Source organism: Stegostoma tigrinum, chromosome 19, assembly GCF_030684315.1.
Source record: "Stegostoma tigrinum isolate sSteTig4 chromosome 19, sSteTig4.hap1, whole genome shotgun sequence".
Classification (NCBI taxonomy): domain Eukaryota; kingdom Metazoa; phylum Chordata; class Chondrichthyes; order Orectolobiformes; family Stegostomatidae; genus Stegostoma; species Stegostoma tigrinum.
The window spans coordinates 10386379-10403519 of record NC_081372.1 but is presented as its reverse complement, the minus strand read 5'-3'; the positions used below and the strand labels follow the sequence as shown (position 1 = coordinate 10403519).

General features: G+C 39.6%; 1 protein-coding gene across 8 annotated transcripts in view; it reads left to right on the top strand.

Moving 5' to 3' along the window:
- The window catches only part of LOC125461204 (casein kinase II subunit alpha), a 92306-nt gene that overhangs the window by 57876 nt on the left and 17289 nt on the right, over nt 1-17141 (top strand). For 5 of the 8 annotated variants that reach the window (XM_048549706.2, XM_048549704.2, XM_048549707.2 and 2 more), the window contains 4 exons: nt 1830-1931; nt 4886-4930; nt 7565-7615; nt 10394-10453. In XM_048549706.2, the coding sequence (XP_048405663.1) occupies nt 1830-1931; nt 4886-4930; nt 7565-7615; nt 10394-10453 (258 nt within the window). The remainder of the gene's footprint in view (nt 1-1829; nt 1932-4885; nt 4931-7564; nt 7616-10393; nt 10454-17141) is intronic. The other 3 variants (XM_048549709.2, XM_048549711.2, XM_048549710.2) reach the window with 3 other exon arrangements.

Here is a 17141-nt window from a genome sequence, read left to right as displayed (position 1 = left end):
AAATTAAGAGCAGATCAAAAGTATATTGAATGGGGTAATAGCGTTTGGAAAAATGGATTTGATCAGTTTCTCACCTCCCCAGAATTCTTAACTCCAATGTAAAGTGTCTCAAGCATTGGGCATTTTTGTTTTCCCTTTAGAAACAGTGGCCTGTGGGTTTTGGCCTGCGTCCCTGAAGGAGATCGATTGACTTTACAAATATTTCTGTAGCTATGGTCATTTATTTTAAAATGCAGAATTTAAAACGAGAGACATCCAGGAGCGTGATAGGGATTTGTTTTTAATGGGAGGGTTTATGAGCATTCCACAAGAAAGTTAGCTGAAATTGGATGCATAAAACAATTGTTTCTAACAAAGATAGTTTTAGGACTGTTAAGAAAGAGGATGTGTTCATGTAAGGAGTTTTGTTTAAAAGCCTCAGACCAGAGGTATTTGATTAAAACCCTAAAGGAGCTATTTGAAGCTGAGAATGTCTAAGCTCAGTTGTATAAGGGCACCAGGATGTGGCTGTCAGATTCTCAATAAGTAAATTAAAGCTATCATTAAATTAAGCACTATAATAAAGGAGTATTGTTGGGACTATTGATAGATTTCAATACACATGGTAGAATACTATGTTTGTGTTATATAGTTTGGTTTATTTTATTTTAATTTCTGTTGTGTGATAAACCTTTGTTTTATTAAACCACAGCCTGCAGCATTGCAGGTTTGTTTCAATGAAAGACCACTTCTTTACAACAAAAAAAAACCCCAGTTTTATCAAGCTAGATTTCAACCTGTGACTTGACTTGTCCTGTAATTCCATCACTGGAACCCCATCACATTAGCTCCATGAATATTAGGTGCCCACAACCATAATTTCATATGCAGATCTAGTCAGTGAGTCCTTACTGATTTATTTTTCGTAACTGTTTGTGGTATTTTAATCTCTCTACCTAGCTGTCCACGTCTCATTGGTCTCCTTTGTTACCAGGTATTCATCATTTAGAATGCACCCTGGTCTAATCTTTATCGATCCAAGAGGTGACCTTGAATCAAAATCCATTTACCATAGTTTTACTGTTTAATTTAATCTATTATTACCTGTTATAATGTTCACCTTCTGTTTAACCTACTTGTAATACCATCTATCTCTGTCATCGGCATATTTGGGTAAGTGGCTTTCTGTTCCATCATCTAAATCATTCAATAATTTAACAAACGATTGAGACTTCACACTTGCTCAAGCTCTAGCGCTCTCTCTCGCACTGTCTCACTCACTCTCTCACGTGCTGTTACTCACACTCTCTCGCTCACAAACACACACCCTGCAGTTTGGTGTTTTTGAATTATATTACATTCCTTTAAGTTTATGATCGTACTCAGGAAAGTTTTATTTAAAATCATGGGTCTGTATTTGGTTCCTTTGCCACTCGTTTGGTATTGTTTAAAATAACACAACTTTTTCTATTATTGGTTATGTGAGTGTGATAGTCTTTTTTTGATATTTATCTCTTGACTGAATTGATTGATTCCGCTTTAATCTGCTTTTGCTAATGTTCTATACCTGGCCATGAAAGTTGCCTGTGATGAAGTCTTTTGATTTAATTGCCACTCATATCAACTCCTCACCCTTGCATTTCCGTGTACCATTATAAGACCTCTCCAGAAAGGACACTTGACATTAGAAGCTCAGGACGTGAAGAAATATGTATTTGCACTGACATCTTATGTATCACCTGTTGGTGCAGTAGAGCTCCTGCGATTCTGCCAACAGCAAAGGTGAGTAATAAAACAATCACAATTAATTAATAATCTGAAAATTAAAACAAATAAATACTTTCTTGTAGCCTGTAAAGAAGAAGAAAATAAAGCGTGAAATTAAAATATTGGAGAATCTGCGTGGCGGTCCAAATATTATCACACTCGTAGATATTGTCAAAGATCCTGTGGTAAGTGAAATTTCAGGTTTCACTTTTGTTGAGTTTGTAATGAAGCCCAACTATAATTAAACTAGAATGATAAACAACATTTTGTACAACAGTGTCCACATCTTGAAATCGTGGAGGTTTTTTGGGTATTTTTGTGGCAATTAATAGCATAGAAAAGAAAACCGATTCCAGGGTTAAGTAATAGGAAATGAGATTCCTCATTCAGAAGGATGAGGTTCTGCCATTTTCTGGTACCATCACCCTCTGCTCTCCCCAGCTGTTGGATTAAAGTTGCTGTCCATTGCATTCCTAGAAGGTAAATCACGGTTTTTCCTTTGGTGTCTCCTGAGAGAAGACCCACATAAAACAATCTTGTTGTTTGCAAATAATTTCTAAGTGAATATTTTGATGATAGTCATGTTATTGGATGCATGATTTATCATTGGCATCGAACACTTGATGCTCGCAGGTTGCGGAAAGCCCACACAGAGCAATGTTTATCAGATAATAGGTGAAAACTCAATGGACTTAACTCGTTCCATCGTGCACTAGTGACAATAATGAGCAATGCACATTATACTTCTGTCTGTGATTTGAATTCCAAATAGTCCAAGGTTTTCATTTTCTGATTCCTTGATGAGCTGGATGCAGTTGTCCAAGAGTTTGAGAATGAAAAAGTGCATTTCAAGATCAAGACTTTGTGCTTGTCGTGTATGTCCCATCTTGTAGAAAAGAATTTCCTCCTTTATCCCGTAATTCTTTGTGATGAAAATGGATTTATTGTATGTCATCTGTTTTAAATACAATAGTATTAGCTTGACCGCATCTTTGATCAGAGGATGTCAGAAGGTCAAGTATATTGACTGAAGTAATTTTGAACCAGTCCTGTCTGTATAGTTGCCAATTGGCATATCCTTAATTGCTTTGTAATTGCTTTTGTAAAATGTAGTGAGAACAAGGTTTACTTGCTGAGATATCCTTCACATACTATAATCTAATCCATCTAGTCTGAGTTGACAGGATAATGACTGTGGATGTTGTTCCATAATTAATTCAGTAACAATAATATTTAAACATTGTGTTGGAACTGTGCAATGGCTACACAAGGTAATTGCAAGAGAAATCAGAATGTTCAGATACTCAGAACGCGTCGACCTATTAGGAACAATTTAAATTTAAGGACCAGAGTAACTTTGCCTTTCACACTCCACGACATGCTATGAAAGCCATACAGATGCACTGTGCTTTTGCATGGTTGAGCTGATGCCATGATAAGATCTTTAGTAGGTGAACCAAACACAGGAAGGTCTGGAACAAGAGCAAAATATTGCAGATGCTGGGAGCTAAAATTAACAATTGGAAATGGTCAGTGGGTGACCAGAAACTGTAAAGAAAATGATAGCACTGGAATTTTAGCATGGTGACCTTCCTTCAGAACTCGAACTTTATCAATTCGCTTGTGGAGTGTGGGCATCACTGGCTGGGCCAGCATTTATTGCCCATCCCTAGTTGCCCCTGAGAAGGTGATAGTGAGCTGCTTTGTTGAACCACTGAAGTTCACGTGCTGTAGTAGACCCCCAATGTCCTTAGAACGGGAATTCTAGGAATTTAACCCATTGACAGTGAAGGAATGATATATTTCTGCGGAATGGTGAGTAGTTTAGAGGAGAACTTGCAAATGGTGGTGTTCCCCTGTCTTTCTGAATGAAGGTGGTCATGGGTTTGAAAGGTGCTGACTAAGGATCTTTGATGAATATCCTGGTTTGAGTTCCTCCCAGGAATCATGCTTCTGAGAAAGTAGATACTTAGTTAATCAAACCAATTTAATTCCAGTTCACAGTCTTTTTAGAAAAGATTTTCTATTATTCACATTTATCTGTTGAAAGCTGGCATGTTATATTCAAAAAGATAACTGTACTTTAACAGAATTCAAGTCTGCGTGAGAGCTTTATTTCCATTAGTCACACTCCATAAAATCCTCACCTCAATGATTACTGGCTCCCTATATCTATACAACAACTTCAAGGCAAATGAACTCATTAAATAACAAATTAATCCCCTGTTCCTTCGTTCCATTGGGTCTCAGGCATTTCTTTGCACCATATTAGATGATGATAACATGAATAACTTCCACTCCCTCCTCCCTCTCCACAACATGGCCCATACACCTGCCCCTTTCCCTTTGGGTTTTTGCCTCTGAATTTGTGGATCTCCCTCGTTCACTCTTTCTCGCTCTTGCTGTCTGTCTCTCTCGTGCGCTCTCTCTCTCTCTCCCTCTCTCTCTCTCTCTCTCTCTCTCTCTCTCTCTCTCTCTCTCAAAGATTCTGTGTTTTGCTCTCGCTGTCTCTCCCTCTCCCTCATGCTCGCTCCATCTCTGTGCAAGGAGTGGATCAGCTTGATAAAATACGTCCGGGCCAGTATTTGGAGACATTTGGAAATTAAAAATAGGAACAGGACTGACTCAATAGTATCCTTCTTACAATGCTTGGCGAAACCAGAGAAGAAAGGTTCTGAATCTTCTAAACTTATTTGGAGCAGGAAGTTTGGCATTGGCCTCCTGGTCTACCCAGAGAGTTAGGAATTCCAAGAAAGGGAAAAACTGCCTGACATATCCGGATGGTCTTTTTGTTGCCTATTTTGAGTAACAGTATGGTCATTGTAGGTATTTCCAGTTATGTTTGTTGTTGGTAACCTTCCTGACAAATTGTGCCAGTCCATTAAAAGCTATTTATGAGAGAAGGGATATGAAGCCTGGTAGACGTTTGGTGGGTTCCTGTAATGTAAGTGTAAGTAGCTCAGTTATAGAGGATTGTGTGAATGTTCTGGCTACAGATGTACCTGATTGTTGCACACATTCAACCTCTGAGATAATATTATCATTTGAAATTTTTTATTTTGCTGTTAGATTTAGATGCTAAATCGTTCATCTTGCCAGCATTTAATTTTGTGATCTTTCTTTTTATTCTGGGGAATAGATCTCTGTTTGTATTGTACCCATTTCTAGCATCAAGCACTCCCAGGTCAGGTTTGGTGTAAAATTCCCTGTACTCTTCACTGCACAAGTGTGACATTTTTCTATTCCTCCCCACCTTTCTTTCTGTAACAGTTTAGTGCTGTGAACCATTTAGTTTGATTTAACGCTAAATTAGATTTGTGCTGTGGATTAAGGACCAGGAGTTGGATTCGCACTGTCTGAACTCGTGTTGCTAACACCCCTTAAAACACTAATTTGGTCAGTCTTTGCTGAATTGAAACCTAAACCAGAAAGGTAAAACAGCCATATCTTAATGCACTGTGCCAGCTATTCAGTGGGTTTGAATTTTAAATTATCTCCTTGTTTACGAATGCAGTGTTTGCTTAGATGATGTTTATGTTTGAGTGAAATTTGACCTTCATTTGACCTTTCATCTCCAAAGATCTGAGTGAGAGTGATAACAAGTCATGCAGAGGAAAGTTGGCATGGATTTCATTGCTCCAGTTCCTCGTTTGGTGCACCGTTACACTAACCAATTAATTTATCACTACTTTAATTCAGCATACTCCTTCCCTCTCCTCCTAAGTACTGACATTTCTATAGATCACTTATTTCACTTGTACTTTTTTTTAATAAGAATGTTAAATTTCTCTGAATTCTTGTTTAGATGGCATGACTTTTTTCAGAAAAGCAGAGGTTAGAAATGGAAAAGATCATGTAATGATAATCTATGATAAAGAGATAACAGGATGTAGAGCTGGATGAACACGACAGGTTAAGCAGCATCAGAGGAGCAGGAAGACTGATGTTTTGGGCGTAAGGGTCGAGGGCCGAGACGTCAGCCTTCCTGCTGCTCTGATGCTCGTTGGCCTGCTGTGTTCATCCAGCTCTACACCTTGTTATCTCAGATTCTCCAGCATCTGCAATTCCTACTATCTCTAATTATAATCAGTTTGTTTATAATCTATGTTTATAACAGTTGAAATGTAGTTTTGGGTTGTTTGCTAATATTCAGATGTACCTTCAAATGTTGCCTACTTTGGCTGGTCTTAACATTAAGATTTTCATCATTTCTTAATTAGTAATCGTGACTAATTGCCTAATGTGAAAGATTTGCCACATGATTACCTTCATTTTGTTAGGCTTTTGCATTTGTTTAGTAACTGCCTGGAAATGATGAGTTCTAATAAAAGGGGTTCTTTGGCATTTATTGACATTGCTGTGAACATTGGATGCCATTGATTATGGATCAAAATCCGAAACATTCATAGATCAACCATATAAATGCAGTGGCTATCAGAGCAAGTCAGACAAGTTACTCTGCAGCATGTAGCTCACTGTGTACGCCAAAATACGGTCCTTGACCTACATGGAAGAAGTTGACAGAAGATAGAATATGTTATGCATTCTTAGATGAGCATAGCTGCAATAACATGTGTTATCCCTTGATATTCAATAGCATTATCATTGCCGGAAATTGGAACAGACGCACACAGACACTGGTGCACTTGCACACAGGCAGAGACACAGGCACAGGACACATGCACACCCCACCTGAGGATTTCCATTGACCAGAAACCGAACTGGACCAGCCGTGCTACATAAAACATCAGAAGCTAGGAATCCTGCAGCACATGATGCACCACGTTTCTCCCCAAAAACCTTTCTACCTCCTCCAAGGCACGGGTCAGGATTATGATGCAATATTATTCATGTACTTGAATGAGTGTAGTTCCACGAGTACTCCAGTTTGACACCATCCAAGACAAAAACGCTCACTTGATTGACACCACATTCATAAACATGCATTCCCAACAGTATTGATGCTAAGAATTAGCAGCTGTGTATTATCTACAAGACGCGTTGCAGAAATTCACCAAGGCATCTAAGACTACCTCCCAAATTCACAGCCACTACCATCCAGAAGACCAAGGGCAACAGGTGCATGGGAGAAATTCCCCTTCCAAGCCATTTGCCATCTGTTTTGGAAATATATCATTGTTCCTTCAATGTAGCTGAATCGATATCTTAGAACTCACTCTGAAACAGTATTGTGGGTGAGCATGTATCAAATCAAAGCAGCAGCTCAAGACAGCTCACAGCCACAACCTAAAGGACAACATAAAGATAAGCAATGGAAATAATAGGAACTGCAGATACTGGCAAATCCAAGATAACAAGGTGTAGAGCTGGATGAACACAGCAGGCGAAGCAGCATCTTAGAAGCTGGAAAGCTGATGTTTCGGGCCTAAGGGTCTAGGCCCGAAACATCAGCTTTCTTGCTCCTAAGCTGCTGCTTGGCCTGCTGTATTCATCCAGCTCCACACCTTGTCATAAGGATAAGCAGTGATTGCTGGCCCAGGATGGAATTTGTTAACTGCATTATCTATTATCTATAACAGTGCTTCCCAAACATTTTCTTCCTGTGACCTCTTTTCCAGGCTTGAAAATTATCCTCTTGATGACATCTGAGACACTAGGGGCAAAGGAGGATGAGAAACCTAGGAGAATAAGTTAGGGCATGGACCTCCATGGACCATTGTTCTGTGGAGCTTACTACCTCACTTGGGTCTTGACCCCACTTTAGGAAACACTAATCTACAAGCTGTACTGTTATCTGAAAAAAAAGGTATTAGTTGCCAGTTATGAAAGATTTGACACATTCTTTGTTTCTCCTCAGTCACGGACGCCAGCTTTGGTTTTTGAACACGTAAACAACACAGATTTCAAGGTAAGATTGTGCTTTTTGTGAGGTAACTTGGTTGCCAAAAAAAAATGTGGTACTCATCTCCTATTCGTCCTCTGCCCAACTCCCTGGCTTCACAAAAATTAACCAGTGAGAAAAGGGACTTTATTGCAGCCCTTTCCTACTGTGTTGTGCACTTGTCATTTCAATATTGCTGCTTCTTTTAGCAGATTGGAAGCGACAAGGTACAATCATGAATACTTGTTCTCGCAGAATTGTAGTCTTCAACTTATTGTTTTATCCCTACAGGTAGTGATTTTGCTGCTTTGCCACAGAGATTCCTACCCCCAGTTCTGTTATTTAGTAACTTCCTGAAACTGGTTTCATTATTCCCAGCCATCCTCTCTCTGGTTCTAAGTTGGCTGTTTAGCATTGATAAATTTAGTTTTTAATTCAGTTTTGAAGACACTTATTAATTCTGTTTACCAAATGTCAAAAATTTGTCCTTCACTTGCAAAGTGCATCATACTTTCTAAGTGTACTTTTCATCTGCACATTATTTGAAGATGAGCAAATTTGCAACCGAGTCTGTACTTTCTAGAGGAGCAAAGGAACTTCCTTATTAATGGTAACTACGTTCTACTTATCCCTACATAAATTTCCCTGACAGTCTGAACTGATTTAACGACACTGATTAGCTGTCAAAAGACAGTTAACCTTGAATTCACCCATAAAGCTGTGGTAGGAGTTGAAGATCTTTTGATTTTCATCAGGTGATATTCTGATATGATCTCTTCCATTCCAGTGTAACTTAAATCTTTTAAACATCTATCCAGTACAGATTAGACCGGCCTTCTGTCTCCACTTTGGTCTATATTGAAATTTTATTTCTTACGTCATCCTCTGTCACTTTATCAGTACACACCCTTTTCCCCCCCGTGTCTCTGGTACATTGAGTCGTCTACCTCCCATCCACTTTCTATCTCAAACAATCAAGATTCTTGCCACGCTCCTCTCCAGGACATATAGTCTTGAATCCCCTGTTCCTTTATATAAGCCCATATTAACTTCCTATCTTGGCATTTTTTGAAATGCCTATAAAGAACACTTGATGCTCTTCCTTACAAGCAGCAACCCCAACTGCTAATTTCTCTTCTCTTGTTGATATTCTGACGAGGATGCATTCTCGGGTTCACCTGGCCACCCTCCTTTGCGTCCTACTCAGCATTAACTGCTTGAACTCTGCCCCTCTTATTATTTCCCTTTAAAATGGCAGTGCCCTTGTCAACTGAATTTTGAATGACTGCATTGACATGCTGACTAAGACTGAACTTCTTTTATGAATGCAATCCCTGCTACTACTTTATAGCACCTTCCCTACCCAAACAGCTATGTGGCTTTGTGTAGTGTTTATCAGTAAATGACACCTTAGTCTACTGCTTCTCTGGTTGATTATCTGTCCACCACCACCCATGCCTCCCCCTCCCCAGCTACTGCCCGAGGTGATTTCAATCTCTTTCTCAGCACATTCTGACCTCTGTCTTTAATTCAGTACCTTCTAGCCCTCTCTAAAGTTCTCCCTGTACTTAAATGCTCCTGCCCTTATTCAAAGTGACAATCTCAATAGTACCAACTCTTCATTACATATTATGCCTGTGATCTCCATCACAAGCAAGGTCATTTCCAAATAAACTCTGTTTCTTCCCAAATACATTACCCACTTTTTCCTGTGACTATCCTAGGAAAAACTACTTCACAATAATTAGAGCTACATTTTTTGTAACTCTCACTTAGTAAGACGTTACTCCTCTGTTTGCCAGAATACTTCTGCAGCACCCTCCCCGTACACCTTTGCTGCCCTTGCTTTCCTAAATCCAACATAAAGTCGTCTAACCTCATGCAAAAAAACTTTAATGGCCTTACCGCTCCAGATCCATCCTACAAGTGCTCATATTTGGTTACGCTAACTCTGGCCTTTTATGCATTCAGTCAAATGCCCCAGCATTATTAGTAGTGTTTCCAGCTGCAATTTTCTTCTGAAACCTCTTGCCCTTTCATCTGTCTCTTGTTCAAAGACGCTCTTTTCTGGGAAATGTCAGAGTGAACTGGAACACCAGTTATGCCCTTGTGAGGATGTGCCTGAACTCTGCAAAGTTTTCTCTCCAATCAAATTTGGCTATGTATAAAAATCAGCGCTCTTCAATCTGTTTCGTGGTCTGTATGCAGCACTTTGATACTCATCTGAAAGACGTGAAAATTAGCAACTTATTAATCTTTAAATTAATGTCACAACTGAGATTGTGAATTAATTTAGGGGAAGTGTGAATGTAGATTTTTTTATTTCAAAATTATACTTTATTTATAAAAAAGTCTATATAGTCATTAGAGCAGTTCGATTCTGAACAGTCTTTACATTTGGAGAACGAACAATACCAAAACATTTCTTTCGTATTCAAGACTATATTTACATACTTATGAGCCACCAGGAGAACCCAATAACTGAAAGCCCTCCCCCCCCATTTAACTTTGACAGAAAGACATTAGATGGTGGTCTTTCCCCACTGCGCCTTGGCAGCAACTGCCCCTAGCTTTATTTCCATCTGTCCATTACATTGAATAATGGTGCTGATGCCCTTTAAAGCATTCTCAGGTTTCTTTCAGTATGCTTTAATTCTTTTCACAATTGAAATGCATTTATAGTTATGTTTGCTGTGGACACGAAATGTATTTTGAACTTCATTGTGCATGTAATTTAGTGAATTTAATTTTAAATTAAACATTCTAAGTTGGTTCTTAATCTTTTCTTGTATGTATTTCCCACAGCAGCTGTATCAGACCTTAACAGATTATGATATACGGTTCTATATGTATGAGATTTTGAAGGTATGTTAAAGTTTCCAGAGCTTTGATTTAAAAGTGAAAATGCTTAACATAGTACAGAAAAGGATTATGCTAGTATTCAACTTCTCAGAACACAAGTGAGCTTCTTTGACTTGAGCATTAGTTCAGGGTTCCAGAAATGATGCCAGCTTCCTAGGCTATTCCTAGTTTTATGGAGTTTTTTTGCAACATGTGTGTCACTGTGTGCTTTGGTTGTGGCTTCCAGTTGTCTTAGGCAATGTTGCAAAAATTTTGATGATTGGAATGTCATTAGTGTGATGATTAAAGAAAAATGGTACGTATAGGGGACTTGGATTTACTGCTGATTTTGATGAATCTGATGTAATGACACAACTGTCAATGTTCAGGATTTGTAGAGTTTGGATACTTAAACTAACTCATATTTAAATTAATCAAATAAACTGTAGTCTGTTTTAACCACTGGGTACTTCAAAATTATAATCTGCAAATTCAGGTGACACATACCAAACACTCAAATTTCATCTTGAGCAATCAGTATTGTGAGTCCTGATTAAATTATTCGTTCTGAAGTGCCTCTTCTATTTCTTCACATGGGGAATTAAACTGTTTCAACCAGGCATAAATGTATAATTATGCCTTTGTAGCTGTGGTGAAATGCCCAGTTTATCAACATGGCAACATACATCCTGGGTGATGACCTCTTCAAGCTTGAGCCTGCTACACATGGTGGGGTCAGCTACATTGCTGAATGAAACCCAGTTGAAGAAGTGCTTCCCTGCTCTGATAATCCTCCTGAGTACTTCGTAAACTTTCTGCAACCTTGTTAATGTTTGGAGAAAGCAAATTGGGGAGGCAGTAGCCTAGTGGTATAAATGCTGGACTGTTAATCCAGACACCAGACAACATTCTGGGAACCCAGGTTCGAATCCCACCATGGCAGATAGTGGAATTTGAATTCAATAAACATCTGGAAATAAAACCTAATGATAGCCATGAATCCATTGCCGATTGTTGGAAAAACCCATTGGTTCACTAATGTCCTTTAGGGAAAGAAACTGCCATCCTTTCCTGGTCTGACCTACGTGTGACTCCAGATCCATAGCAATGTGGTTGACTCTCCTGGGCAATAAATGCTGCCTAGCCAGCAATGCTCTCATCCCATGAATGAATAAAGAAAGAAAAGCTAAAATCTGCTGTCCAACTATACAAAATAGCCACTGAGAATGTGAGGCCCTGCTTGTTAATATAAACTGGTGCACAGGATGTCATTTTGGAAGGTACGTAATATTTTCAGACTTGGTATCAAATACCTGGTGATATGGGAGCAGTTAAAGTTCCCTCTTGGTATAAAACCTAAGCGTCTCATATTTGTGCTTTAAAAACAGCATGTTACTTTAATTCAACTGAAAAGCAAAGATCAAACTGTGATTTTAGCTATAACTGTAAGGTACAGTGTAATGGTTATAACATAGAGTGGTGTGCATGCAATTGGCCATTAATGTAAGTGTTTATACTCTGATAATTACTATCTGTGGCAACAAGGAAAAAGTTGCAGTTCAATAAAGAATATTTACTATATACATGCACCACTTGATTGATTTAACATTTAGAAGAGTAGGGGTGGTGATGGTTGGTAACAGTCAATATGGAACTACATGCTAGATCCATTTTGAACATTGGGTAAATCCAACTTATTTCAATACCCATGTAGATATCATGTAAAATCACTCTTACCCATGCTTAAAATTTGTTTTCCTCCACCTAGGAAATGTACTTGTTGTTCTTAAGCATTCCTTAGTTTGTTGTTCATGTGTTTGATATTTTCATTTGTTCTTTGTTTATAATTAGTAAGTAAATTTTGCTTTTTAAACATTCCAGAGCATTTTTTTAAAAACAATCCAAATATTTGTTTTTACCATTGATAGTTGGATGCCAGACATGAAAATAATCTATCTTTCTGACTTTTCCATATGGAATTCTGCCTTTTGAAATGTTGTTCAGATCTCTGCCTTCTCTGGTATCTCAGTTGATTTGATCCCAGGGAAAGTCTGACTTGGTGGGCCCTACCTTTCTTGACTTTAAAACAAGAAAAACATTAACTGCATTACCATACAAAAGGGGTAGAAATTTGTCTTGCAGACATTGAAAAAGAATTCAAGCTCATGCTATCGTTTTTTTCCCCTTCATCAAAATCCTTAAAATACCAAAACTTGAGTGCAGAGTTATTGCTATCTCCATACTAAGGCTCTTTTTTCAGACTCACGGTGCTACAGCTGCAACTGGTTTCCTTTTGGGGAATTTCTGTGCAGTCACTAGATGCTTTTTCCTTTCATCTGGTATTTCATTCCTGAGACACCTAAAAAAAAATTGTGCATTAAACTCACTATTACTTTAATTTCAGAGCAACTGCAAAGTTCAGTTTCCAGCGATTTTGCCTTCACCTGTGGCACACTTAGACATAAACCTGTGGTTTGTTCTGTTTCTCTGTCACTGGATCCTTGTCACCAGGCAACAGCACATTTTGTTTTTCTTCTGACTTTGTAGTGCACTGAACTAGTTAACTCCATCTCTACTTCAAAGTTATAAAACCTCATTAAAATTCATGTAAACAAAAAGAGCATCAAGATTTCTTGGTACCATTCTCAGAAATGCTTTAAAATGAAGCTAAACTATGTCTCTGTCTTGTTAAAAGACAAAAATATGAGCTATAAATTCAAATTGTAGTTTTATAGTTCTTAACACTGTCAAACTGTGTTTCCTTCTGCTGCAGATTGAAATCCTGTAATTTTGGTTGGTGGGAGTTGGAAATCGGCCAAAATGCAGTGTCAAGGGACCTAAAGAACCAGTCTTGAGCGGAGTGGGTTGTGGGGACAGTGTTAAGACATTTGTGGCAACAGGCTGAGGTTTTACTAATGACATTGGTGGAACAAGCATGATAGGAATTCCTTGACATGATTCCTTGTTACAAGAAACTTTCTGACCTTTCTGTCTTCACTCCTACTCATCCCTGATATTCTGGCTGATGCACTTTTGCCAACACACTCATCTCTTCTAATCACGACCCTGAACTGCTCTGGTACATGCTGGAGTCTTCACTGCATTGTGTATCTACACCTCTGGACTGTAATGGTTCAGAAAGGTGGCTGGCTGCCACCATCTCAAGATTGATTGGAAACAGGCAATAAATGCTGGATTTGCCTACACCACTCATCTCAAAAAGGAATAAATGTGACTTGGGAGCAGAGTACAAGGGTTGCTGCTTCTCTATAGGAGGTTGTAAAAGCCATGCAACTCCCCAAGCTTTATCCAGATCATGAATTACTTGCTGTAGTTCCATATCTTTTGATACCCTAATAAAAACCTGTTGGATGCAGCCTGACCATCCATAGCTTCTTGAGAGAAGATAATTCCTGATTTCTACAACTTATGTATGTGAAAAAGATATTTCGGTTTTTGCTCCTCAAGAGCCTAGTTTTAATTTATTCACTTGTCCTTGACTTCCTGTTAGAGGACACAGTTTCACTTTGTATATCCTGGAAGAACTAGTACCCCTCTCAGCCTTCTAAGCTCCAGATAATGAGTGAAGTTGATACGGCCTATGCTCAGCATTCCCCTCTTAAGCCCTGATTTGGCACGTGACCATCCACTTTGAAACAGTCATAAGAAGGGGAAGGAAAGGAGTCCCCCCTTCTTATGCATCCATCAGAATCAATCTGGGATTCAAAACCAGTGGTGTGTTGCCAGTCACTGTGTTAAAGACCTTGCATAAGGGACAATGTTCCTTTCTCAGCCTATAATCCATCTTGCTTAACGTCTTGTGTGTAAAATATGGATTTTAAAATGAAACCTGCATTAGCTCTGCATGTCAAGTGTATGGTATTACAGAGTTTAAAAAATCATTTTGACTTTGAGATTATTCCGCATTGAGATTGATGACTCTTGCATGCAGTGGATTTTGGTGCAGTCTTGCTTCCCTTAATTTACATAGTTAATGCTGCAAATGGCTATTTTAAATTTTATGGCCTTAAAATGATCAAAAATCTAATTTGAATAGAGGCTTCTGGTCTGCATTTCCTCTTTATGCAGCCAGTGAAAGGCTGTGTTTTCTGTTTACGTTTTATTTTGGGTATCTGTAGGAAGCCTGCTGCACTTCAATTTCCTTTTATAGATTTTTCTTTCTGCTCAGTATTTTATGCAAAATGTCATATCAAACAGACCAGGTGGACGGTTTGCCTGGCTCTTTGCCGTTGCTGCTGTTACAGTTAAAACCTGTGTCCATATTGGCACATGTTTGAATTGGACTTCAGGGGATGGTTGGGGAGGGTGTTGGTGGCTGGAACAGTGGAAAGCTTTGTGTCCTTAAAAGACCGGGCCTGTGATTCTGTTATGACGAGAAGGAAGTCAGATTTTTAAATTTAGTCAAATAAATGCTGTATGTCAGTACTGGTCTCCTGGAGGCCAGTGAAAAGTAAACTCTCCTCCTCTTGGTTGAGCACCTTTTTCACCTGGGAAATTTTGCTTTAGTTTGCATTTGGAGATTTTTTCTCTCTTACACATGCATAATGTTCTTGATAATAAATGAGAATAGTTTAGTTTTATTAATATCATTAAGCTGAGCATTGTACAGGAGGAATGACGGTTCTTTTAAGTGAATTAATGCAAACAAGATGACAGATATTATGTCCCTAAAGTATATACAAGAAATAAAGTCTTGGATTTATTTAGTACATTTCATGACCTCAGGACATCCCAAAGCACTTTACAGTAAATTAAGTCCTTTTGAAATGTAATAGCTATTGTAATGGAGGAAATGGGGCAGCCAGATTCCACACAGCAAGGTCCCACAAGAAACAATGTGATAATGATCACTTTTATTTAATGTCAATGGTTAGGATGCTGTGGAGACCTCCTCTGCTGTTCTGCAGAATACTGGTATAGGATCTTTTCCATCTACCTGAGAAGGAAGCCAGTTTAATGTTTTTCTGAAAGGTGAAAGCAACAACCCTCTCGCCCTTGTATTGAACTGATTTGGCAAATTGGATCCACGACCGCAGGAAGTGCTACACCTGCCCCTACACCTCACCCTCATCTCAGGCCCCAAGAAGACTTCCCACATCAAGCAGATGTTCACCTGCACATCTGCTAATGTGGTATACTGCATCCACTGTACCCTGTTGTGGCGGCCTATACATCGGGGAAACCAAGCGGAGGCTTGGGGACGGCTTTGTAGAACACCTACGCTCGGTTCGCAATAAACAACTGCACTTCCGAGTCGTGACCTATTTCACCTCCCCCTCCCATTCCTCGGATGACATGTCCATCCTGGGCCTCCTGCAATGTCACAACGATGCTACCCGAAGGTTGCAGGAACAGCACCTCATATTCCACTTGGGAATCCTGCAGCCCAATGGTATCAGTGTGGACTTCACAAGCTTCTAAATCTTCCCTCCCTCCACCTCATCCCAAAACCAGCCCAGCTCGTCCCCGCCTCCCTAACCCGTCTTCCTACCTCCCACCTATCCCCTCCTCCTACCTGCTAACCTCATCCTGCCCCCTTGACCTGTCTGTCCTCCCTGGACTGACCTACCTCCTCCCTACCTCCCCACCTATACTCACCTTTACTGGCTTCATCCCCACTTCTGACCTGTCTATCTCTTCTCCACCTGTCTTTTCCTCTATGCATCTTCTATCCGCCACCCCCCTCCCTATTTATTTCAGAACTCCTTTCCCCTCCCTCGTTTCTGAAGAAGGGTCTAGGCCCAAAACATCAGCCTTCCTACTCCTCTGATGCTGCTTGGCCTGCTGTGTTTGTCCAGCTCTACACCTTGTTATCTTGGATCCACAATTAGCTGAGTGGCTGGAAGCATAGGGTGTTATTGTGGCTGAGAGTCTGTGCCCAGTGGGCTCCCGCAGGGGTTTATTGTTGAGGCCCTTGCTGTTTGTGGTTTACATAAATGATTTAGACTTGAATGTGGGAAGGTTATTAGTAAATTCACAGATGATATAAAATAAATTTGTGATCAATAGTGAAGGGGGATAGCCTTAGCTGATGGGGAGCATAATGTGAGTGATGCAGTTGGGCAGAACAAACAATGCAGTGTAGGACTCTAGGAAGCACTGAAGATCAGAGGGGCCTTGGTGTGCATTTCCTCTGGTCCCTAAAGGTATCAGGATAGCTTGATAAAGTAATTAAGAAGACATTTGGTATATTTGCCTTTATAAGCCTAGGCATAGCACTTAAGATCAGAGACACTGTACTAGCACATTATGAAACATTGGTTGGCACACCTGGAGTGTTGTGTGCATATCTGGAATCCACATTAAGGGAGAGATGTGACAGCACTGGAGAGGATGCAGAGGAGATTTACCAGGATGTTTCTTGGGCGTAAGGGTTCTAGTTATGAAGAGAAATTGGATAGATTGGGATTCTTTTCCTTCGAGCAGAGGAGATTGCGAGGGGACATGATTGAGATGTATAAAGTTGAGGGGTGTAGATAGGGTAGCCAGGAAGAAACCTTTCCTCTTGGTGGAGGGATCAGTGACCATATAACACAGATTTGTGATAGGGGCAGAATGTTTAGAAGAAATGTGAGGCAGCACATTTTCACCCAGACTGTGGCAGGTATCTGAAACTTGTGGCCTGTAAGGGTGTTAGAGGTAGAAACTCAACATTGTTAATAAATATTTAGATGTGCACTTGTGATGCTAA